We start from the raw sequence: 24,111 nt of genomic DNA on the forward strand, positions 1-24,111 counted from the left end.
CTGAATGTTTTTAAGGCAAGGCTAGATAAATTTTTGAACAGTAAAGGAATTAAGGTTTATGGTGAGTGGGTGGGTAAGTGGAGCTGAGTCTCAAAAAGATCAGCCATGATCTTATTAAATGGCGGGGCAGGCTCAAGGGGCCAGATGGCCTACTCCTGCTCCTAGTTCTTATGTTCTTATTCTTATGTGATGATGCTCCCACTGTAAATGGCAGTAGTCATGAGTTTGGCAGGTGCTGTTGAAAAAGCCTTGGTGAATTTCTGCAATACATCTTGTAGACGGTACACATTAGTGCTACTGAATGTTGGTGAGGGAGGGAATGAAAGGAAAGACTTTTGATTTGTGCTGTAGGTGTGAACAGGCTTTAGGTTGTTAGGAGATGAATTACTTAATGCAGGATCCCTAGCCTCTGATGTGCTCTGTATCCACAGTTTGAGTGCGATGGAATACTCCCCACTTGCTTGGTAGTGCAGCTCAAACAAGAAGCTTGACACCACTCAGGACAAAGCAACTCACTTGATTGGCACCATATTCATCAATACCCACTGCTTCCATCATTGATGCATAGTAGCAGCATGGTTCACCATCTACAAGATGCACTGCAGATATTCACCAAGGCTCCTTAAATGCTATCTTTTCAAACTCACGTCCATGCCCAAATAGAATGACAATAGCACCAGATACATGGGAATACCATCACCTGCAAGTTCTCCTCAAAACCATTCACAATCCTGATTTAGAAATATATCACTGTTCCTTCAGTGTTGCCAGGCCAAAATCCTGGAACTCTCTCCTACCTGCATTTTGGGGCTACCTAATTCAAATGAACTACAGCGGTTCAAGAAGGCAGCTCACCATCACCTTCTCAAGGACAACTAGGGATGGGCAATAAATGCTAGCTGAGCTAGTGATGTCCACATCCCATGAATGAATAGACAAAATCCTTGGTTTGCATTTCCTTGAATATAGACAATTTGAGGGATAATATGATCGAAGTGTTAAGGTAGATGGGGAAAATCTGTTATCTTTGGTAGGGAAATCAAAAAATAAAGGGACATAATCTTAAAATTAGATCTGATCACATAAAGAGAAGTAGAAGTGGAATTCCCTTCCTCAAAAGAATGTTGGTGCAGAACATTTGGTGCTTTTTAACAATGAAATCGATATATTTTGTTCTGCAAAGGTGTCTAAATAGATTTGGAGGTACAAATCAATAAAAATCCAATTAAATGGTTTAAGGGGCTAAGCTAATCTACCCCTGTTGATAGGATCTAATTCCTATGCAGTGTAAGTCTATCAAAGTACACATTTGTATATATATTAAAAACCATTTATCTATCCCTCAGTACGGCATTGCAGTATTTGCATGGATTCTTTGTTCAATTTCTTGAATTCAGTAAACCCAGGAGGAGCTGACTAGAATGGAGCTTGTTTTGGAAAATTAGCAGTCTCTAGTGGGGCCCCACCTACAACCTGTGCTACAATAAAGCTTCTCAACAGATCTGTGGGATTGTGTATCTCTCCACATATATACCATTTGAAGCATACAATCACTCACATTAATTTCATCCAATGTCCCATCCAGATATCTGCAAACTTGAGTCTTAATTTCTTGAACTTGATTTTCAGTCAAAGCTTCATAACTGGTTTGTCGACGGTTAGCCTATGCGGGAAACAGGAATCCACGAACAGCAATGATACCAACTATTTTATATAGCACCTTAAAATTAGGAAAATATACCAAAGCACTTCAGAAGAGTGTTGATTGAACCACATCAGTCAGATTACAGCAGATAACCAAAATCGTGTTCATTGACCAATTTTATAGGGGTGGGTGGAGGTAGAAATGTAAGCGAGGAAATTCCAGAATGCATGGGCTACAAGCTTAAAACCAAAAGGCCAGAATTAGAGGTGCAACTATCTCACATAAGGCAAGGCCCAGGTGCAATGGGAGAGAGAATGATGTCAGAAAATAGAGTGTTCAGAGAGAATGAGACTTTGGGTGGAAGGGGCAAGGCCATAGACTGGAGCAGCTAGAAAGTGCGAAACATGGATGTGGAGGGGATGCAACCTGAGAACAAAAGTGGCGAGACCTGGGTGCAGAGTGAGTGAAGCCCAGGAACAGAGGGATTGAAGCCCAGGACAGAGCACAGCAACCAGATGGGGCAAGACCTATGAACAATCGGAGATGAATCTGGGTTTAGAGAGTTCAAACGGGGTGAGGTCCTAGAGTAGTTGGAGGGGTAGAGGCCTGGAAGTGAGCAATTGAAGGGGGTGAGGCCTGGGAGCAGAGCAATTGTGGGGTAGAGGCCTGGAAACACAGCAATCAGAGGATGTGAGACCTGGGAGCAGAGCACTCAGAGGGCGCGAGGCCCAAGAACAGAGCAGTTGGAGGGTGCCAGGTCAAGAGCAGAGCGGACACAGGGGTAAGAACCCAGGATGTGGTCAGAATAATTGAGAGTTAAGAACACAGTGATCAGAGGTGTCAAGGTTTGGGAGCAGAGTGGTCAGAGGAGAAGCAGCCTTGGAGTGAACTGTTAGAGGGGGCAAGGCCTTGAAATAGTGTGGTCACATGGTGTAAAGCTCAGAAGCAGTACAAGAGAGATTTACAGGAATGTATCTGTGTATGTCCAGACAGAATTATTAGGCCAAATCATTCAAGATCCAGACTGGCAGGAATAAATTACTCTATACTTTCGAAGAATTACAAAAATATATTATCCAAGTAGAAAGAATTTTAGATCCATATCATTATATGCCATTATATTATAAGCTGTATCATTTGAAATCCAGAGGGATTTGCAAGACTATGTTACCATATATCAAAATGAATTGTAGGAATCTATCACTAGATATACTAAGATTTTTGATTTATATCCATGAATATCTTGAAAAATTTATTGCAGTATTTTAGCCAAATTACTAGAAAATGGTCACTGTATACCCTAAAATTTGTAGGAATAGAAAATATGACAGAAATACTGAAATATATTCAACAGATTCTGAGGGAATTAGTCAAATATAATCACTGAATGTTCTGAGGATTTTATTGAAATGTATAATTGAATATCTCAACATAATGACTGGACTATTATCACTGGATATCCAGAGAGAGTTACTGGATTATTGTCATGGGATATCCTAAAGGATTAATAGGAATAGAATCATTATGTATCTTGACAGATTTACTAGAATATAATCTTTTGTTATTCTGAAAGATTAACTGAAATATTTTGCTGAAAACCCTTAAAAAGCAATAAAATGTTTAAAAATGAGGGAAGATCATCACACTACTAAAAATGTGTTTCGGGGAGGTGAACAATAAAATAAACTCACTACAAACTCTCAGACATTACCATTTTTAACAGCAAAAATGACTTTAAAATACTCAATCACATTCTGACTTTCTTTACCATCACTTGTGCAATCAGAAATAAATACAAATATTTGAAGAATGAAAGGTAAACTATCTCACCAGTATGTTGTGCATAGCCAGCTCATCCTGCAGTAGCTGGATTTCTTTCTGAAGATTCTGAACCAATTTCTGAAAAAAGAAGCATTGTTTATGGATAGGATGTTGATATTCGCTAATGAAGTTCATCTCAATGACACACTACCTCACTGATCATCAATCAGCTTGCCACAATTAACAGCACTTTCACTTTTGGGGAGAGACAGTGGCTTAATGGTAATGTCATTGGTCTAGTGATCCAGAGGCCCATGCTAATGCATGGATTCAATCCACCATGGGGCTTGTGGTATTTAAACTCAATTAATACATCTGGAATTAGAAACTACTCTTCATAATGATCCATCAGATCATTTGAAGATGGACGGCCTACACTGAAAGATTCACTTATTGTATTATGGCAAATAAAATTGTGAATGAATTGGTAATACCCATATTCCTCGGCACTATAGGCAGTAATGCCTTTAATTTGCTTAGAAGCCCTGTCCATATGGACAAACCTGGAAATAGACAGGGCCATTAAAGATCAAAAGCAAAATACTCTGGACACTGGAAATGTGAAAACAAAAACAAAAAACAGAGTTTGAATGGTCATCAATCTGAATTGTTAACTCTGTCTCTTTCCACAGATGCTGCCTGACTACCTGAGGACTCCTGCAACTTTTTTGTCTTCTTAAATTGGGGTAATTATCCTGTCAGTAACAGAAGTTATTCCCATGTCATATCTCTTAATCTCGTTCAAACAGGTGAAGTTGCCATAATCCGAGAGGACCACAGGGCTGCTTTCTCATCCGAGAGGGATGACTTGGTGGTGGGTTAACCTGAGGGTCACCCCAACTCAGGCAAGGAGACATGTTGAGAAGTTGGGACCGTCATACTAACCTCAGCGGGTACAGGATTTGATCCCGCAATGTTGGCGTCACTCTGCATCTCAAACTAGTTCTCCCACTTGCTGCTTACTCTGTTTGGCACGCATGTCGTCCTGTTTTATAGCTTTACCAGGTTGATACAACTCATTTGTAGGTATGTCTGGTACGGCTCCTGGCGTGCCTTCCTGCATTCTTCATTAAACGAAGGTTGATCCCCTGGCTTGATGATAATGGTACTGTGGGGGATATGCCTGGCCATGAGGTTGCAGATTGTGTTGCTTCTGATGGCCCATGGCACTTCATGAATGCCCAGTCTTGAATTGCTAGATCAGTTCAGTCTGTCCCATTTAATATGATGGTAGTACCACTCAATACAATGTAAGGTATTATCAATCTGGAGCTAGGACTTTGTCTTTACAAGGACTGTACGGTGGTCACTCTTACTGATACTGTCATGGACAGATGCCACTGTGACAGGCAGGTTGGTGAGGATAAAGTCAAGTATATTCTCCCTCTTGTTGATTCCTTTATCACCTGCTGCAGACCAGTTGAGCAGCAGTGTTATTTAGAACCTGACCAGCTCAATCAGTAGTGGTGCTGCTGAGCCACTCTTGGTTGTGCACAATGAAATCCCCCACCCAGAGTATATTCTGAGCCCTTGCCATCCTCAGTGCTTCCTTCAACTGGTGTTCAACACGAAAGAACACTGGTACATCAACAATGGAGGACAGTCAGTATTAACCAGTGGGAGATTTCTTTGCCCATGTTTGAACTGATGCCATGAGACTTCATGATGACCAGAATCAATGTTGACGTCTCCCAGGACAATTCCCTGCTGACTGTATACCACTCTGCCATGCTTGAGTGCTATATGAGATAGCTCTCCCAATTTTGGACTCGCCCCCAGATGTTAGTAAGGAGAATTTTGCAGGGTTGATAGGACTGTATTTACCTAGATCAGTGCCAGGTAGTCTGTCCAGTTTCACTTCTATTTTGAGCCACAAAGGGGCTCAAAATGGCTCAATATGACCCAATTCCACCAAAACCGCTGCGACTATGAGAAGCTCAGTCTAGCCATGGAACTGACTTTGAAAAGTATAGACTGTATGCTTGCTACCTGTGCCCTTATCCCACGTTGATGAAAATTACAGCGGGAGTCCCAGAACCAGTCCCATCATCAATTCTAAATGGGTGCAAAGATCCGGGCACGGATGTCTCAATTTATAGGAATAATATGCCAGTACTAGTCACTAACAGAGTATTGCACTGTCAGAGGCGTCATCCTTGATATAAAATCAAGATCCCACCATATCCACTCTTGATTAGTTGAGGTGAAAGATTGAATGGCAGCATTAGTAGGACAGCCAGGAGTTATCTAAATGTGAATTCCTCTCTAAACCACTATTGCATACATATATTAGCTGGTCATTCAAGGTGTGTGACAGATGTTTTGTCAATTTAATAATAGCCATTATGCATCAATCAAGAACAAGCTATCTGATGTGCTTGAAATCTGAGAGATGCAGGAACATGCTGAAGAAATATAAGCCATTTTATTACGTTCATCAAATCAGGACCCTGTTAATAGAAAGCTACTTCGATAATCTTCTGTCAGGGTGAATGGGTGGTAGGTGACAGCTTATTTGAATGGGAAAATTCTTCAACACAAAATGAACAAGATCTCTACTCACCTTGGGATCACTGTATACGTTAGGGGCTGGCTCAGCTGGAATACACATTAGTCTTGATGAGAACCGGAGTGTAGACAGCTGAAACAAGAAAAAAAAATGTAGTCAGGTATAAGGAGTTTATTACTTTATTTCCTCCTTTCCTCTCCTGACTCAATTCCAGAGCCCCCTCATGTGTAGTTCACTCATGTGGCCTTTATTAACAAGCAAAATGATTGAGTATGTGCCATTAGACTAATGCACCATAAGGACTCCACAGCCAAGTCTGATACTGCACTCATTAGCTTACTCACATTTTAAAACTAGAAATGAGGGAAGCAGATCCCTTACTGATTTTCTTTCACAAGTCTTATGCAAGGGTTCAGGACTTGTTCTACTGATCCAATTTAACATAAACTATAGATCATACATGATACCTGAATTCACAGAAATATAGAAAATAGGAGCAGGAGTTGGCTATTCAGTCCTTCGAGCCAGCTCTACCATTCAATATGATCATGGCTGATCATTCAACTCAGTACCATGTTCCTGCTTTCTTCCCATATCCCTTGATCCCTTTAGCCATGTGAACTATATCTAACTCCTTCTTGAAAATATTCAATGTTTTGGCCTCAACTACTTTCTGTAATACAGAATTCCACAGGCTCACCACTCTCTGGGTGAAGAGATTTCTCCTCATCTCAGTCCTAAATGGTCTATCCCGTATCCTTAAACTGTGACCTCAGGTACCAGACTCCTCCATCATCAGGAACATCCTCCTGTGATTACCCTATCTAATCCACCTAGAATTTTATAGGTATTTATGAAATTCCCTCCTCATTCTTTCAAACCCATGACTGAATTTAGGCCTAATTGTTCAAGTCTGTCTTCATACATTAGTGCTGCCTTCCCAGAAATCAATCTGGTAAACCTTTGTGGCACTCCCTTCATAGCCTTCACATCCTTCCTCCGATAAGAAGACCAAAACCGCACACAGTGCCTCAGGGGCAATCTCACCAAGATCCTGTACAATTGCAACAACACATCCCTGCTCCTGTACTTGAATTCTCTCGCTATGAAGGTCAATATACCACTTGCCTTCTTCATCGCTTGTTGCACCTGCATGCTTACTTTCTGTGACTGGTGTAAAAGGACACCGAGGTCTCATTTTACCTTCCCGCTTCACAACTATCACAAATCAGATAAAATTCTTCCATCTTTTTCTTGCTAGCAAAGTGGATAACCTCACACTTATCCACATTATACTTGATCTACCATTCATTTGTCCACTCACTCAACTTGTCCAAATCATATTGAAGCATATCTTCATCACAGTTCACCCTCCACCCAACATTGTTTTGTCTGCAAATTTGGACATGTTACATTTAGTTCCCTCATCTACAGTATTAATACATGTTGTGAATAGCAGGGGTCCAGTCACTGAAACATCTGATACCCCATTAGTCACTTCCTGCCGCTTGGAAAAAGACCCATTTATTCCTACTCTTTGTTTCCTGGCTGCCAATCAGTTCCCTTTCTATGTTAGTACACTACCTTCAATCCATGTGCTTTAATTTTACATGCTTATGTGGGACCCTGTCAAAAGCCTTCTGATAGTCCAAGTAAACCACATTACACTGGTTCCCCAATACCAACTCTAGTAGATACATTGTCCAAAAAGTCCAATAGATTTGAAAACATGATTTCCCTTTTGTAATTCCATGCTTACTCTGTCCAATCTTGTCACTGTTTTCCAGTGACCGTATTCAATATTACGGAAACAACATTTTTTAAGGTGTTTTTGAGTACAAAATGCAAGAGAGAGGCAACAGACATTGAACCATTGAAAAATTAGGCTGGAGAAGTCATTATGAGGAACAAAGAAATGGCGGAGGAACTGACTAGGTACTTCATTCTTCATACTGGAAGACACCAATAGCATAGCAGAACTTAAAAACAATAGTGGTTGAAGGTGCTGGGAAAGCTGAAAGGTTCGAAGGTGAATAAATCATGCAGACTAGGTGGATTATGCCACAGGGTTCTGAAATGGATATCTGAGGAAACTGTGAAGGCATTGATGGTAATCCTTCAGGAATCACTGGAGGCAGAGAGGATCCCAGAGGACTGGAAATGGCTTATATAACACCCCCGTTTAAGATGGGAGGGAGGCAGAAGACAGGAAATTATACGTCAGTTAGCTGGGCCTCAGTCATTGGTAAGACCTTAGAGTCCATTATTAAGGATGAGATTGTGAGTACTTGGAAGTGCATGGTAAATAGGGCTGAGTCAGCATGGCTTCATCAAGGGAGTTCATGCCTGAAAAATTTGTTAGAATGCTTTGAGGAGGTAACAAGCAAGTTAGACAAGGGAAAGCCAATGGATGGGATATATTTGGATTTCCAGAAAGTCTTTGACATGGTGCTGATAAATAAGAGCCCATGGCATTAGAGGCAAGGTAATGGCATAGATAGAGTATTGGCTGACTAGCAGATGGCAGAAAGTGGGCATAAAGAGTGTTATTTCAGGGTGGTAGCCAGTAATTAGTAGAGTTCCACAGGAGTCAGGTTGGGACCACAACTATTTACAGTTCGCATTAATAATCTGGATGAAGGAACGAAGGGCATTGTTGTTAAATTTGCAGATAATGCAAAGATAGGTGGAGGGACGGGTAGTGTTGATGATGCAGGGAGACTGCAGAAGGACTTGGACAGCCTAGGAAAGTGGGCAACGAAGTGGCAGATGGAATACAATGGGATAGTTTGAGGTTGTGCACTTTGGTAGGAAGAATTGAACTATAGAGAGAGTAAGAACTGCCGATGCTGGAGTCAGAGATAACACATTGTGGAGCTGGAGGAGCACAGCAGGCCAGGCATCATCAGAATAGAACCATAGGTTATTTTCTACACGGAGAAAAGCCTTCAGTATATCATCCAGTGTAAAGATACTCATTGGCTTCTTCCTTACCCCAGGCCTAACATTCCAATCACAGAAAAAGTCTTTCTTGAGCAGTTATCCAAATACCAGCTTAAACATTCAGTCACTCCACAGCAGCACACCACTGCTACAGTGTCTATGATTTATAGGATACACTACAGTGACTTACCAAATTTGTTTAGCAGCAACTCTGAAATCTCCACTACGGAGTGGACCAAGGTTAGCTACTGCATAGGAAATGATTACCTGCAAGTCACACAACAGCCCAACTTGGACATAGAGTGTCAACCCCTCATCATTGCTCGGTCAAACTCTTGGGATTTTCTATCTAATAACTGTGGGAGCATGTTCAGCACATGGAGTGCAGCTGTTCAAAAAGAAAACTAACCATCATCTTCTCAAAAGCAACTTGGAAATAAACATTGCCATTGCCAATCTGGTTATTGGGAATAAGTGAATGAAAACAAATCACATAAGCCCTCAGTATTCTCAGGAATAAACACAGATTACATGTCTGTGTTTGTATGATCCTTACCGTTTCCTCGATTTGAGCTGCCTCTCCATATATATTTGCCACCAAGATTGTGTGGCAGGTCCCACCTAAAGAGAGTTGACAGCAAAGTGATTTCTTTAAACATTGTACTTTAAAACTGAAAAAGAGGAATTCATGCAGTTGATTAGCGAATTTTGCCAAATAATTTACATACTAAGGTGAAAATGTTTTTGCCGTCTTACATCAGCCAATAGTGACATTCCTCTCTGGATGTATTTTTTAGACCTTCAGCAACTAATTGGGCCCTTCTGATGGACACCTGTCCCCAGGATCTGCTGGCTAATTGCAGCATAACTCATCAGGACCATAGGGGTGCAATGCTGGCACTGAGTCTGAAAGAGGGGACACTATGGAAGAATGCCTCTTTCCCAAAATGGGAATGGAATCTGGGGGCATGGGGATCAGTTAGGCAAGCCTTAGTGAGATACGCACAGAGGTTACTGCAAGGGTGGACATTGCTACTGGAGTGTCCCAGAGGACCACAGAGAGCCCAAAACAGAAGGTCCCTACCCTCCTCAAGTTCATGGGGAGGTCACAAGGGTTCATAAGGAAGTCTTTCCTACACATTGCCAAACTCTACTGCCCCTACTTCTTTGTAGTGTTATAACATAATGCAATGGCTTACTAAGCCATTTCAGAGGGCAGTTAAGAGTCAACCCATGTCCACATGGAATCACTTGTAAGCCAGGCTGCATATTGACAACAGGCTTGTTTTGCTAAAGGACAATAGTCAATCAGCTGAGTTTTTATGACAATCTAACTAGTTTTCCAATTTCTTTAAAAAAAGCTGAATTCAGATTGAAAACTACATGATAATTTACATTCACTGGTTTATTAGTCCAGTCCCTTTCTGCTAATGATTGTCTCATGCTCTTATTTAACACCTTTATTCTCTAATGCTCTTTCCATACACTTTTTTTATTCTTCTCACTTACCTAAAGAATCCTTCAGTACATGTGTAAGCTTACTCTGCCTGAATGGAATATGTCCCCTCTTGGGATCAGCAAGAGCAATGATGGTCTGCTCAAGGAAAGAGAGTGACTTATTGATGTACATAGCTTCTCGCATCACCTGCCCTTCAGACTGAAAGAACACAAAAGACATTAGTTTGGATTAATATACAGTACTATGGAAATTAACCACCATTCTTTTGCATATGAGTTTCTGCTTTGGCTCAGTAGTACCTTTTTTGCCTTTGAGATAGAAAATCATAAGTTCAACCTTCAAGAATGAATGGCATAGATAGAAATGAGATTGACAAGTAGAAAACAGAGCTAGATTTAACAGATGTTGGTCAGTTTGGGGTTCAGTTGGAAGTGATGTACATCAGATGTCAATGCTAGATCTGTTTTTATTCTTTATATGTGTGGAATATTTTGGACTTGAATGCCATTTTTATAAATATCAAAATTCAGTTTTATGGAACAGCATTATGAAACAAAAATTAGCAAAGTAGCGAATAGCTTCACATGACTTGAGCAAAATGCTTAAAATAGCAATGTGGTGAGATGTGGTAAATTTCAGGGAAATGACAAGGTAGTTGATCAGGTAGTAATTTAGGAACAGAGCATTCCAATTAAGTGTGCACCAGCAGATAAAGCCAGAGATGCTAGGGATGGTAAAAAGAGAGAGTGAAAGGCATTATACCTGAATTAAAGTAGAATTTGTAACAAGAGGGACAGAAACATAGAAAATAGAAGCAGAGTAGACCATTCAGCCCTTCAAGCCTTCTCTGCCATTCAATATGATATCAGCTGATCATCCACTCAGTCCACTGCTCCCATTTTCTCCCTGTATTCTTTGATCCCTTACATAGAGTTATATCTAACTCCTTGAAAACCTTCAATGTTTTGATCTCAACTGCTTCCTGTGGCAGAGAATGGTATGTAGAACCTGATAGCCATTACAAGGACATGATTTTGAGGTGACCAAGGCTGGGACCTTAATATTGAATATTTCAGAAAGACAGGAAGCTAGGGAAAGTTGAGGTGTAGTTCCGTTAATTAAAAAGAACATTAGTGAGAGATTATCTTACCTTGAAAGAGGAAAATGTAGAATCAGTTTGGGTAGGGTTAGGAAATTGGGGTCAATAAGAGGTCAATTTCAGGAGTAGTTTATAAATCCCCTAATAGCAGTTCCGACTTAGGACAGATAATATATGAAAAATAATTGGGCGTCTGAAGGAGTGCAATAATCTTGGCATGCAATCTGGGTGAACAAGATTGACAAAAGTAGCCTGGAAAACTGGTGCCTAGAGTCTATTCAAGACAATTTTCTTAACGCAGTATGTTCTCACACAAACAGAGATTGGCTATCCTAGAACTCTTAAGTCAAGAAGGCATACGGCATGCTTTCATTCATCGGACAGGGCATTGAGTACAAGAGTTGGCAGGTCATTGTACAGTTGTATAGGACTTTGGTTCGACCACATTTGGAATACTGCGTACAGTTCTGGTCGCCACATTACCAAAAGGATGTGGATATTTTGAAGAGGGTGCACAGGAGGTTCACCAGGATGTTGCCTGGTATGGAGGGCGCTAGCTATGAAGAGAGGTTGAGTAGATTAGGATTATTTACATTAGAAAGATGGAGGTTGAGGGGGCACCTGATTGAGGTCTACAAAATCATGAGAGGTATAGACAGGGTGGATAGCAAGAAGCTTTTTCCCAAGAGTGGGGGACTCAATTACTAGGGGTCACGATTTCAAGGTGAGAGGGGAAAAGTTAAGGGAGATATGCGTGGAAAGTTCTTTACGCAGAGGGTGGTGGGTGCCTGGAACGCGTTGCCAGCGGAGGTGGTAGAGGCGGGCACGATAACGTCATTTAAGATGTATCTAGACAGACACATGAATGGGCAGGGAGCAGAGAGATACAGATCCTTGGAAAATATGCGAGACAACAAGGTGCAGGGCTGGATGAACACAGCAGGCCAAGCAGCATCATAGGAGCAGAGAGGCTGACGTTTCGGGCCTAGACCCTTCATCAGAAAAGGGGGAGGGGAAGGGGGTTTTGAAATAAATAGGGAGAGAGTGGGAGGCGGATAGAAGAGGGATAGAGGAGAGGATAGGTGGAGAGGAAAGTCTGCAGTTCCTACTATCTTGGAAAATATGCGACAGGTTTAGATAGAGGATCTGGATCAGCACAGGCTTGGAGGGCCGTAGGGCCTGTTCCTGTGCTGTAATTTTCTTTGTTCTTTGTTAATGTGCAATACGAGGATTAATCAATATCCTTAAGGTGAAGGTGTCTTTAGGTGACAATGATCAGCACATGAGAGAAATCCACATTTAGTTTGAAGGCAAGAAGAAAAGGTCAAAGACTAGTGTTTTATATCTATAAAACCCTAAATAAAAGGTTAAACTTAAATAACAGTATGATGTGGAGGTGCCGGTGTTGGACTGGGATGGACAAGGTCAGGAATCACACGACACCAGGTTATAGTCCAACAGGTTAATTTGAAAATGCAAGCTTTCGGAAACTTGCTCCTTCTTCAGGCGTTAGTGAGAGAGGTGGAATCAGACACAGAATTTATAAGTAAAAGATCAAAGGACCACACCACTAATGAGGATGTATTAAACAAACCTAAGATGCTGTTAAATCTTTAATCAGTTAGAAGGTTTTAATTGATTAATATGTAGAGGTAAATCCTCGAATTTCTTTCAAGTCACTGCCCTGAGAGAACTAAGGTATCGTCAGTGTAAAGAAGAGGTGACATTTTCGGTCAGATAATGCATGTTAGGTGTGAGGCCTTGTTTAGAATCTGTTTGTGCTTTGGTTTGGAGTCATACTGGTTTTATTTCCAAAGTAGGAATTTATAAAATGCCACATTGACTGACTGTCTATAAATTGTGTACTTTTTGAACAAAATAGAATGTATCTGCAAATACAAATTCACCCCATAGATTTACGTGAGTGTGTGTGTGTACTGCTCTTTACAATCAGTCTCATTCTTGGAAATACACATCTCCATCAGGGACGGATACCTCAGTACCTCACTCTACCGCAAGCCTACGGATAACCTCACAATGCTGCACTTCTCTAGCTTCCACCCTAAACATATTAAAACAGCTATCCCTCATGCACAAGCCCTATGCATACACAGGATCTGTTCAGATGAGGAGGAATGCGACGGATACCCGAAGGTGTTGAAGGACGCCCTCATACGAACAGGATACAATGATCAACTCATCGATTGCCAGTTCCAACATGTCAGAGCGAAAAACCGTAATGACCTCCTCAGAAGACAGACATGGGATATGTCTGATAGGGTACCCTTTGTTCTCTAATACTTCATGAGAGCGGAGAAACTATGCCATGTTCTGTGCAGCCTTCAACACGTTATCAATGATGATGACCACCTCGCCAAGATCTTCCCCACGCCTCCACCTCTTGCCTTCAAACAACCGCCAAACCTTAAACAGACCAGTGTTCGCAGTTAAACTATCCAGCCTTCAGGACAACATCAACCACAACGCTACACAACATTACACAGACAGAGATAAGGAGAGGTTCTTCCCTGAAAGAGCCTTTAGTCTGCATAATTTCCCTCCCCAGAAAGCAGTGGAGGGTTGGTCATTGAATTCATTCAAGTCTGGTTGGATAGATTTTGATAGTGAATATTATAGAGGGTTATGTGAAGTTGGGGGAGACAGAAAAGTGGAGATGAGCACAGTCAAATCAGCCCCGATCATGTTAAAAAGCAGAGCAGGTTAGGGGGTGCTGAATAACCTCCTCCTGCCCTTAAGTGCTCGGTTCCTATGTTCCTACTGTCAGGATATGGAATGTTGTAACTGAAGGTGACAACAGCTGAACCCATAAGTAATTTTAATTGGACACAGTTATTTGAAGATGGACGATTGTTAAACAGTTAGTGGCTAAACAACAATTACTTAGCTCCAGCATATGTTATACTCCTCTATTACAGTAATCATTAACAACAACAATTTAAACAAAAATTACGTGTTAGCATATCTAGAAGTTGAGGCTATACAGTATTAGTCTTTAATTTTCTACCTGTAACTTAATGATCTGCTATAATGTAAACAGACTACTTCACCAATACAGAAATCTCTTTCTGGTACCTGGTCACAAGCACTGCTGTCAGGGTTATGGACTATACGCAGGGATGTGGGACTAAATATGTCTTCACTTTTAAAGAACCAACACAGGCATGATGGGCAAAATGGCCTCCCTCTATACCATAAATTTCTATAATCTCAGGCTTTCTCTGCCCCTTGATGGTCATCGGTGATCCATGATCTGAAGAAAAGGGATATATATTTATTTTCCATATTTATCGCTCAAAATATACTGCTAAAAATGGACAAACTAGTAATTTATCTTATTGCCATTGATGGAACCTTGCTGAGTTCCTATAGTACTTGAAAACAAATTTACTGGCTGTAATGTTAAGCAAGAAATGTTATTCTAGACTACTAAGAAAATTGTGTTATATTCGTCAAATTATGGTGTGGGATCTTTATGCTTTTGTTACTTGGCACAATGGCGCTATCTCATCAGAATGATCACATCTAATGCAATGAGTCAGTCATTCAGTAATGCATGAGAGTGTCCTCCATTCAGCAATCAAAAGTTACAGTACCGGCTATAACTTTGGACAGGTCACAATTTCAAAGCTGCAAATGATACAAAAGTTGGAACCATTATAACTGTAAGGAAAATAGTGCTGAGGACAAATTGGTACATTGGGCAAATAGGACACAGATTAGGTCAATGTGGAGAACTGTGATGTGATACAGTTTGGTAGAAAGAACGAGGAGACACAGTATAAGATAAATGGTGCAACTCTAATGTGGATGAAAGAAGAATATTCAGGACTGGATGAAAAGGAAAAGATACATTTAAGGTACAAAAGGAGCTAAACAACAAGGTTCCACATGGGAAACTGGTAAAGAAGGTAAAAGCTCATGGGATCCAGAGTAACTTGGCAAGTTGGACCCAAAACTGGCTTAGTGACAGGATACAGAGAATGGTGGTAGAAAGCTGTTTATGTGACTGGAGACTGGTGTGCAGTGGCATACCACAGGAATCAGTGCCTGGTCCCTTATGGTTTGTGATGTTCATAAGTGAGGTAGATGAAAATGTGGAGGAGAATTAAGTAAGTTTGCGGATGACATATTGATTGGCTGGTGGTTAACAGTGAGGTGAAAGGTGTTAAGTTACAGGAGGACATAAACATATTGGTCAGACAGGCAGATCAATGGCAGATGGAAATTAACCCCAATAAATGTGAAGTGATGAACTTTGAAGAAGGAACAAGACAAGGGAGTACTCAATAAATGTCAAAACAGTGAGAAGCTCAGAGGAACAGTGGAATCTTGGGGTGCTTGTCCACAGATCCCTGAAGATGGCAGGACAGGTTAATAGGGAAGTTAAGAAGGCCCAAGGGACTCTTGCCTTTATCAGTCATGGCATAGATTATAAGAGCAGGGAGGTCATGTTAGAGCTGTACACAGAACTTTGGTTAGGCCACAGCAGGAGTTCTGTGTGCAGTTCTGATCACCGCGCTATAGAAAGAATGTGATTGGACTGGAGGGGATGCAAAAGAGATTCACCAAATGTTGCCTGGGAGGGAGCATTTCAGCTATGAAGAGAGGTTGGATAGCTCAGATTGTTTTCTTTGGAGCAGCAAAGGTTGAGGGTGGACCTGATAAAGGTGTATAAGATTAGGAGGAGTATAGTCATGGTGAATAGAAACTAGCTCTTCCTCTTAGTGGAAGGGTCCATCGCAAGGGGACATAATTTTAAAGAGAAAGGCAGGAGGTTGAGAGGGGATTTGAGGAAAATAATTTTCACCCAGAATGTAGTCGGGTCTGAAATGCACTGCCTGGGAGGGTGGTTAAAAAGTCATAGAGTTGTATAGCACGGAAACAGACCTTTCAGTCCAACTCGTCCACACCGACCAGATATTCTAAATTAATCTCATCCCATTTTCCAGCATTTGACCCATTTCATTCTAAACCCTTCCTATTCATATACCCATCCAGATTCCTTTTAAATGTTGTAATTTTCCCAGTCTCCACCACTTCCTCTGGCATTTCATTCCATATACGCACCACCCTCTGCGTGAAAAAGTTGCTCCTTAAGTCCCTTTTAAATCTTTGACCTCTCACCTTAAACCTACGCCCTGTAGTTTTGGACTCCCCTACCCTGGGAAAAAGACTTCAACATTTATTCTTATCCATGCCCCTCATGATTTTATAAACTTCCAGAAGGTCCCCCCTCAGCCTCTGATGCTCCAGGGAAAGTAGCCCCAGCCTATTCAGATTCTGCCTATAGCTCAAACCCTCCAACCCTGGCAACATCCTTGTAAATCTTTTCTGAATCCTCTCATGTTGAGGCAGGAAATCTCACAACTTTAAAAAGAACTTGAATGAGCATTTGAAATGGCATAATATTCAAGGCTATGGGCTTCATGCAGGAAGGTGGGACTAGTGTAGGTACTAGTATATTTTGGTGGTACGGACTCGATGAGCTGAAGGTCCTCTCCTGTACTGTATGATTCTGTGGTTTTAAGAGCAGAGGAACCTGGGTGCATCTGTGTATAAGTCATTACAGCTGGTAGGACAGGTCAAGAGCACATGATGACCAAGGTTTTATTAACAGTATAAACTACAAGAATAAGGAGATTTTTTGAACCTATATGAGACATTAGTTCAGTCTGGATGGAGTATTATTCTAGTTTTAGGCACAACACTTTGAGAAAGATGTCAAGGCATTGCAGAAAGCATATAAGAGGTTTATTAGAATGGTTCCAAGGATTAGGCAGATCAGTAATGATGACAGACGGGAGAAGTTTCTTATCATTATTCTTTTCACAGCACTTTTCACTGTACCCCAGTACAAGTGACAGTAATAAATCGAATCAAATCAAAGCAAAGTTGGGACTCTTTTCCTTGGTGAAGAGTAGCCTGAGAGGAGATCCGATAGAAATAACAAAAATCATCAGCAGAGATAGTAGGAACTGCAGATGCTGGAGAATCTGAGATAACAAGGTGTAGAGCTGGATGAACACAGCAGGCCAAGCAGCATCAGAGGAGCAGGAAGGCTGACGTTTCGAGTCTAGACCCGTCTTCAGAAATGGGGGAGGGGAACGGGATTCTGAAATAAATAGGGAGAGAGGGGGAGGTGGAAAGAAGATGGATAAGAGAGAGGTTAGGTGGAGAGGAGACAGACACGTCAAAGAGGCAGGGATGGAGTCAGTAAAGGTGAGTGTATGTCGGGAGTTGGGGGGGGATAGGTCAGTCCAGGGGGAATGGACAGGTCAAGGGGGCGGGATGAGGCTGATAGGTAGGAGATGGGGGTAGGCTTGAGGTGGGAGGAGGGGATAGGTGGAAGGAAGGACAGGTTAGGGAGGCGGGGACAAGCTGGGCTGGTTTTGGGATGTGGTCGGGGAAGGGGAGATTTTGAACCTTGTGAAGTCCATATTGATACCATTGGGCTGCAGGGTTCCCAAGCGAAATATGAGGTGCTGTTCCTGCAACCTTCGGGTGGCATCGTCGTGGCACTGCAGGTGGCCCAGGATGGACATGTCGTCTAAGGAGTGGGAGGGGGAGTTGAAATGGTTCGTGACTGGGAGGTGCAGTTGTTTGTTGCGAACCGAGCGTAGGTGTTCCACAAAGCGGTCCCCAAGCCTCCGCTTGGTTTCCCCGATGTAGAGGAGGCCACATCGGGAACAGCGGATACAGTATACCACATTAGCAGATGTGCAGGGCCCTGGGATGGGGGTGAGGGGGGAGGTGTAGGGGCAGGTGTAGCATTTCCTGTGGTTGCAGGGAAAAGTACCAGGGGTGGTGGGGCTGGTGGGGAGTGTGGAGCGGACAAGGGAGTCACGGAGAGAGTGGTCCCTCCGGAAAGCAGATAAGGGTGGGGAGGGAAAAATGTCTTTGGTAGTGGGGTCAGATTGCAGATGGCGGAAGTGCCGGAGGATGATGCATTGGATCCGGAGGTTGGTGGGGTGGTACATGAGGACGAGGGGGATTCTGTTTTGGTTGTTATTGCGGGGAGGGGGTGTGAGGGATGAGTTGTAGGAAATGCGAGAGACGCGGTCGAGGGCGTTTTCGACCACTGTGGGAGGAAATTGCGGTCCTTGAAAAACGAGGACATCTGGGATGTCTGGGAGTGGAATGCCTCATCCCAGGAACAGATGCTGCGGAGGCGAAGGAATTGGGAATAGGGGATGGCATTTGGTGTATTCTGGGTAGCTGTGGGAGTCGGTAGGCTTGAAATGGATATCGGTTTCCAGGTGGTTGCCAGAGATGGAAACAGAGAGGTCCAGGAAGGAGAGAGAGGTATCAGAGATGGTCCAGGTGAACTTAAGGTTGGGGTGGAAGGTGTTGGTGAAGTGGATGAACTGTTCGAACTCCTCATGGGAGCACGAGGCAGCGCCGATACAGTCATCAATGTAATGGAGGAAGAGGTGGGGGATCGGGCCAGTGTAGCTACGGAAGAGGGATTTTTCCACGTATCCTACAAAGAGGGAGGCATAGCTTGGGCCCATGCGGGTACCCATGGCCACCCCCTTTGTCTGTAGGAAGTGGGAGGAATTGAAGGAGAAGTTGTTAAGGGTGAGGACAAGTTCAGCTAAGCGGCTGAGGGTGTCAGTGGAGGGGGACTGGTCGGGCCTGTGGAACAGGAAGAAGTGGAGGGCCTTTAGGCCATCTGCATGGGGAATGCAAGTGTATAGGCTATACCTGCCTCTTTGTAGGATACGTGGAACAATCCCTCTTCCGTAGCTACATTGGCCCTATTCCCCACCTCTTCCTCCGTTACATTGATGACTGTATTGGCGCTGCCTCGTGCTCCCATGGGGAGCTCGAACAGTTCATCCACTTCACTAACACCTTCCACCGCAACCTTAAGTTCATCTGGACCACCTCTGATACCTCTTTCTCCTTCCTGGACCTCTCTGTTTCCATCTCTGGCAACCACCTGGCAACCGATATCCATTTCAAGCCTACCAACTCCCACAGCTACCTAGAATACACCTCCTCCCACCCACCTTCCTGCAAAAATGCCATCCACTATTCCCAATTCCATTGCTTCTGCCGCATCTGCTCCCAGGATGAGGCATTCCACTCCCAGACATCCCAGGTGTCCTCGTTTTTCAAGGACCGCAACTTCCCCACAACAGTGGTCGAAAACGCCCTCGACCGCGTCTCCCGCATTTCCCACAACTCATCCTTCACACCCCCTCCCCACAATAACAACCAAAATAGGATCTCCCTCGTCCTCACTTACCACCCCACCAACCTCCGGATCCAACGCATCACCCTCCGGCACTTCCGCCATCTGCAATCTGACCCCACTACCAAAGACATTTTTCCCTCCCCACTCTTATCTGCTTTCCAGAGGGACCACTCTCTCTGTGACTCCCTCGTCCGCTCCACACTCCCCACCAGCCCCAGCACTTTTCCCTGCAACTGCAGGATGTGCTATACCTACCCCTACAACTCCCCCCTCACCCCCATACCAAGCCCCAAGAAGACCTTCCACATCAAACAGATGTTCACCTGCACATCTGCTAATGTGGTATACTGTATCCGCTGTTCCCGATGTGGCCTCTTCTACAGAGGGGAAACCAAGCGGGGGCTTTGGGACTGCTTTGTGGAACACCTACGCTCGGTTCGCAACAAACAACTGCACCTCCCATCGCGAACCATTTCAACTCCCCCTCCCACTCCTTAGACGACATGTTCATCCTGGGCCTCCTGCAGTGCCACAACGATGCCACCCAAAGGTTGCAGGAACAGCACCTCATATTTCGCTTGGGAACCCTGCAGCCCAATGGTATCAATATGGACTTCACAAGGTTCAAAATCTCCCCTCCCCCGACCGCATCCCAAAACCAGCCCAGCTTGTCCCCGCCTCCCTAACCTGTCCTTCCTCCCACCTATCCCCTCCTCCCACCTCAAGCCTACCCCCATCTCCTACCTATCAGCCTTATCCCACCCCCTTGACCTGTCTGTCCTCCCTGGACTGACCTATCCCCCCACTAACTCCCCACCTACACTCACCTTTACTGGCTCCACTCCCGCCTCTTTTACCTGTCTGTCTCCTCTCCACCTATCTTCTCCTCTATCCATCTTCTATCCGCCTCCTCCTCTCTCCCTATTTATTTCAGAATCCCCTTCCCCTCCCCCATTTCTGAAGAAGGGTCTCGATCCGAAATGTCAGCTTTCCTGCTCCTCTGACGCTGCTTGGCCTGCTGTGTTCATCCAGCTCTCCATCTTGTTATCTCAAAAATCATCAGCAGTTTGGACACTGTACATCAGAAGGAATGGTTCCATCTTGTGAAAACATAGAGAACAAGAGGCCACAGATTGAACGTAATTAATAAATAAATGAAAGTGATATAAGGAAAATCTTTTTTGTGCAACATGTGGTTACGGCTGGGAGAGCATGATGAGGCAGGTTCAAAAAAGGCATTCAGAAAGGAATAGATGGTTATTTGAACAGGAATCTTGTGCAGTGTTAAATGGAGATATCATGACAAAGGTACTAAAATAAGGTGCTCGTTTAGACAACTGACACACACATAATGGACCAATCAGCTTCCTTCTGTGCTATAACAATTCTGTAATTCTGCTTGTCCCTTTAAGAGAGCTAAAATAATTTAAATTGGTCGAGAACTTAAATAAATCATCAGCTCACTACAAAAAAAATTAAAGGCAGAATTAGCTACAAGTTCAAAATGATCTGACTTGGGAATTAGCAAATTAACCAATTTGACAGATTAAGCAATGGAATGAAACATTTTGATTGTCACTCACTCCTGTTTTTCCCAAACGCTCAGAACCTGCAAGATCCACCATGTTAAGCTTTGAGGCCAAGTACTTGACTTCTGAAGCCTCCTTCCATCGAGTCTGCAAGGAAAGAAGGAGAATTAAAGATAGGCAATGCTAAACATTTTGTTAAAAACAGAAACTACTCCTAAGTCAACTGAAAGAAAGAGGTGAATGTCTTGAGTAGCTGAAGGCACAGAACTATTCATTGGCTCCCATGAGGCTCAGATGCCTATCAGAACCACTCAGTAATCTGTACCATAGATTCACATTGTCCAATGCCTTCTGGTGATGGCACAACAATAGTACCTGTATGACCTCAAGTGGATATACATACATTTTTTGAATATGTGTCTTCAATCTTCTATAAGTAGACTCCAAAACAGCTATTAAGAGCGCACCAGTTGCTAAACTGCTTTATTCTACAGCATAAGAACATAAAGAGAAATGGTACAACTTGTCACATTCCTTTGCAAAGTCCTTGAATGTATTATTGCCTGTCAAATCAGTGCCTATTCTTACCAGAGCTCCTTGTTTGAATCCCTCCAATCAGGATTTTGCCACTGCCACAGTACCAAGAAGTCTTTTTCCAAAATCACAAATGGTATCCCATGTTGCTGTGACAAAGGTAAACTATTCCTCCTTGTCCTTCTTGACCTATCTGCAGCCTTTGACACAGTTGATCACACCACTCTCCTCCAACGTCCCTCCACTGTCATTTAGCTGGATGAGTTTCCACTGCTCTAACTGGCTCCAAGTAATCATAGTCAGAAAATCAGTTCAATAGCTTCTCCTCCTGCTTTTGCAAATATCTCTGTGTTTCCCCAAGAATCTATTCTTGACTCACTCCTATTTCTCAACCACGTGCTGCCCTTCAACAACGTAACTCAAAAACAGAATCTGGTCTAGACAAGCTCTGGTCTAATGTTATACTTCTCTTGTCCCTCTACTCCTATTTCCTCCTTTAAAACATTCCTTAAAAACTAAGTCTTCGACCAAACTTTTGTCCGTCTTACCTAATGTTGCTTTCTGAGGCTCAATGTCATATTATGTTTCGTAATGTTCCTGTTAAGTGCTTTGGGATATTTCTTTACGTTAAAGACACAATTAAAATGTAAGTTCTTGCATGATAGCACAAAAATTGTAAAATTTTCTTGCTTCCCCATGTTAGTGGGTCATTGTACTTGACTTAAACAAAGCTTATGGCTACTCTACTGGATGAAAAAACGTTTTCTTTGACTTTCCTTATAAAATCTACCTGTTTTGATTTATCTTGCAGTGTTCACAACCTGAAAGAAGGTTCTATAGCAAGCAAATCCTGCTAATCATCTGGTGCTCAAAAATGAACATAATGGGGTAAGGTGTTCATTGATTCTGAGGACAACTAACAATTTATTTTTCATTACTTATCCGGTATGGAAATTCTAATTAATTAGCATTTCAACCATATTAAAAATTCTAAATAGAAACTGAAAGAACTGCGGATGCTACAAATCAAAAACAAAAACAGAAATTAGTGGAAAAGCTCAGCAGGTCTGGCAGAATCTGTGGAGAGAAATTAGAGTTAACGTTTTGGGTCCAGTAATGTTTCCTCAGAACTGATGGTACCATCAATTCTGAGGAAGGGTCACTGGACCTGAAATGTTAACTCCGCTGCCAGACCTGCTGCGCTTTTCCAGCAATTTCTGTTTTTGTTTATGGTATTAAAGATTTTCCTGTGAACACAAATATTTTGCTAATGAGAGCTTTTTTCCAAAACAAGAATATAAATTTGCATAACATAAATTTTGTTAATTTCATAATTTGAGCCAGAAGAAAAATGCAAAATTTCATGTAAATGTGTAACACTGTTTGTGTTCAGGTAGCCTGTGAGATTAGTCCATAATCTATTATTGATGGAAGGAATGACTTACAGTGCTGGTCTGAGGTAACAGATGAGCTCCAACATAACTGCTTGGACTCGGTAGACTGGTCCATATTCAAGAACTCAGCAGCCAACCTAAATGAGTATGCTGCTACCATCACAAACTCCATCAGTAAGTGTGTAGAGGACTGCGTGCCAAAGAAATTAATCCGACTGTTCTCTAACGAAAGATGTGCATATTAGGTTGATTGGCCATGCTAAATTGCTCATAGTGTCCAGGGATGTGCAGGCTCGGTGGATTATCCATGGGAAATGCAGGGTTACACAGATAAGGTAGAGGGGTGGTTCTGGGTCGGGTGCTCTTCAGAGGGTCAGTGTAGACTCGATGGGTCAGATGGCCTGTTTCCATACTGTAGGGATTCTATGATTCTTCTATGATTCTAACCGGAAACCATGGACGAACCAGCAGATCCACTCTCTACTGAAGTACAGGTCTGAGGCTTTCAATTCAGAGTGACCCTAACCTATACAGGAAAACTAGAAAGGTCCTGTGCAAAGCCACCAAAGATGCCAAGACAATACAAGATTAAACTAGAGTCCCAGACTAATTACACAAACACACGTCAATTGTGGCAAGGCTTACATGATATAACTACAAAGTGAAATTGGGCAGAATCGCTGGCAACAATGCATCCCTCCCCGATAAGGTCAATGCATTCTCTGCTTGTTTTGAATAGAACGTCAGTGAAATGATGTCACCTGCGTCGACAGCCTCGGGTGCACCTAAACCACAGTTACTGCCGCAGGTATCAGATCGGCCTTCTTGAGAATGAACTCATGGAAAGTGACGAGCCAGATGGAGTCTGGGACTGTGCACTCTGATCCTGTGCGGACCAGCTGGAGGGAGTATTCGTAGACATCTTTAATGTCTCCTTATTCCAATCTGAGGTTGCCA

General features: G+C 42.7%; 1 protein-coding gene across 1 annotated transcript in view; it reads right to left on the reverse strand.

The window, feature by feature from the left end:
* The window catches only part of kif9 (kinesin family member 9), an 85,627-nt gene that overhangs the window by 37,568 nt on the left and 23,948 nt on the right, over positions 1 to 24,111 (reverse strand). Inside the window, exons 6-11 of the mRNA XM_048596164.1 lie at positions 21,281 to 21,373; positions 10,428 to 10,575; positions 9,475 to 9,539; positions 6,030 to 6,107; positions 3,476 to 3,544; positions 1,559 to 1,663 (exon numbers count right to left, since the gene is read on the reverse strand). Coding sequence (XP_048452121.1) covers positions 1,559 to 1,663; positions 3,476 to 3,544; positions 6,030 to 6,107; positions 9,475 to 9,539; positions 10,428 to 10,575; positions 21,281 to 21,373 — 558 coding nt within the window. The remainder of the gene's footprint in view (positions 1 to 1,558; positions 1,664 to 3,475; positions 3,545 to 6,029; positions 6,108 to 9,474; positions 9,540 to 10,427; positions 10,576 to 21,280; positions 21,374 to 24,111) is intronic.

The sequence above is a fragment of the Rhincodon typus genome, chromosome 4 (assembly GCF_021869965.1).
Source record: "Rhincodon typus isolate 14 chromosome 4, sRhiTyp1.1, whole genome shotgun sequence".
NCBI classification, from domain to species: Eukaryota; Metazoa; Chordata; class Chondrichthyes; order Orectolobiformes; family Rhincodontidae; genus Rhincodon; species Rhincodon typus.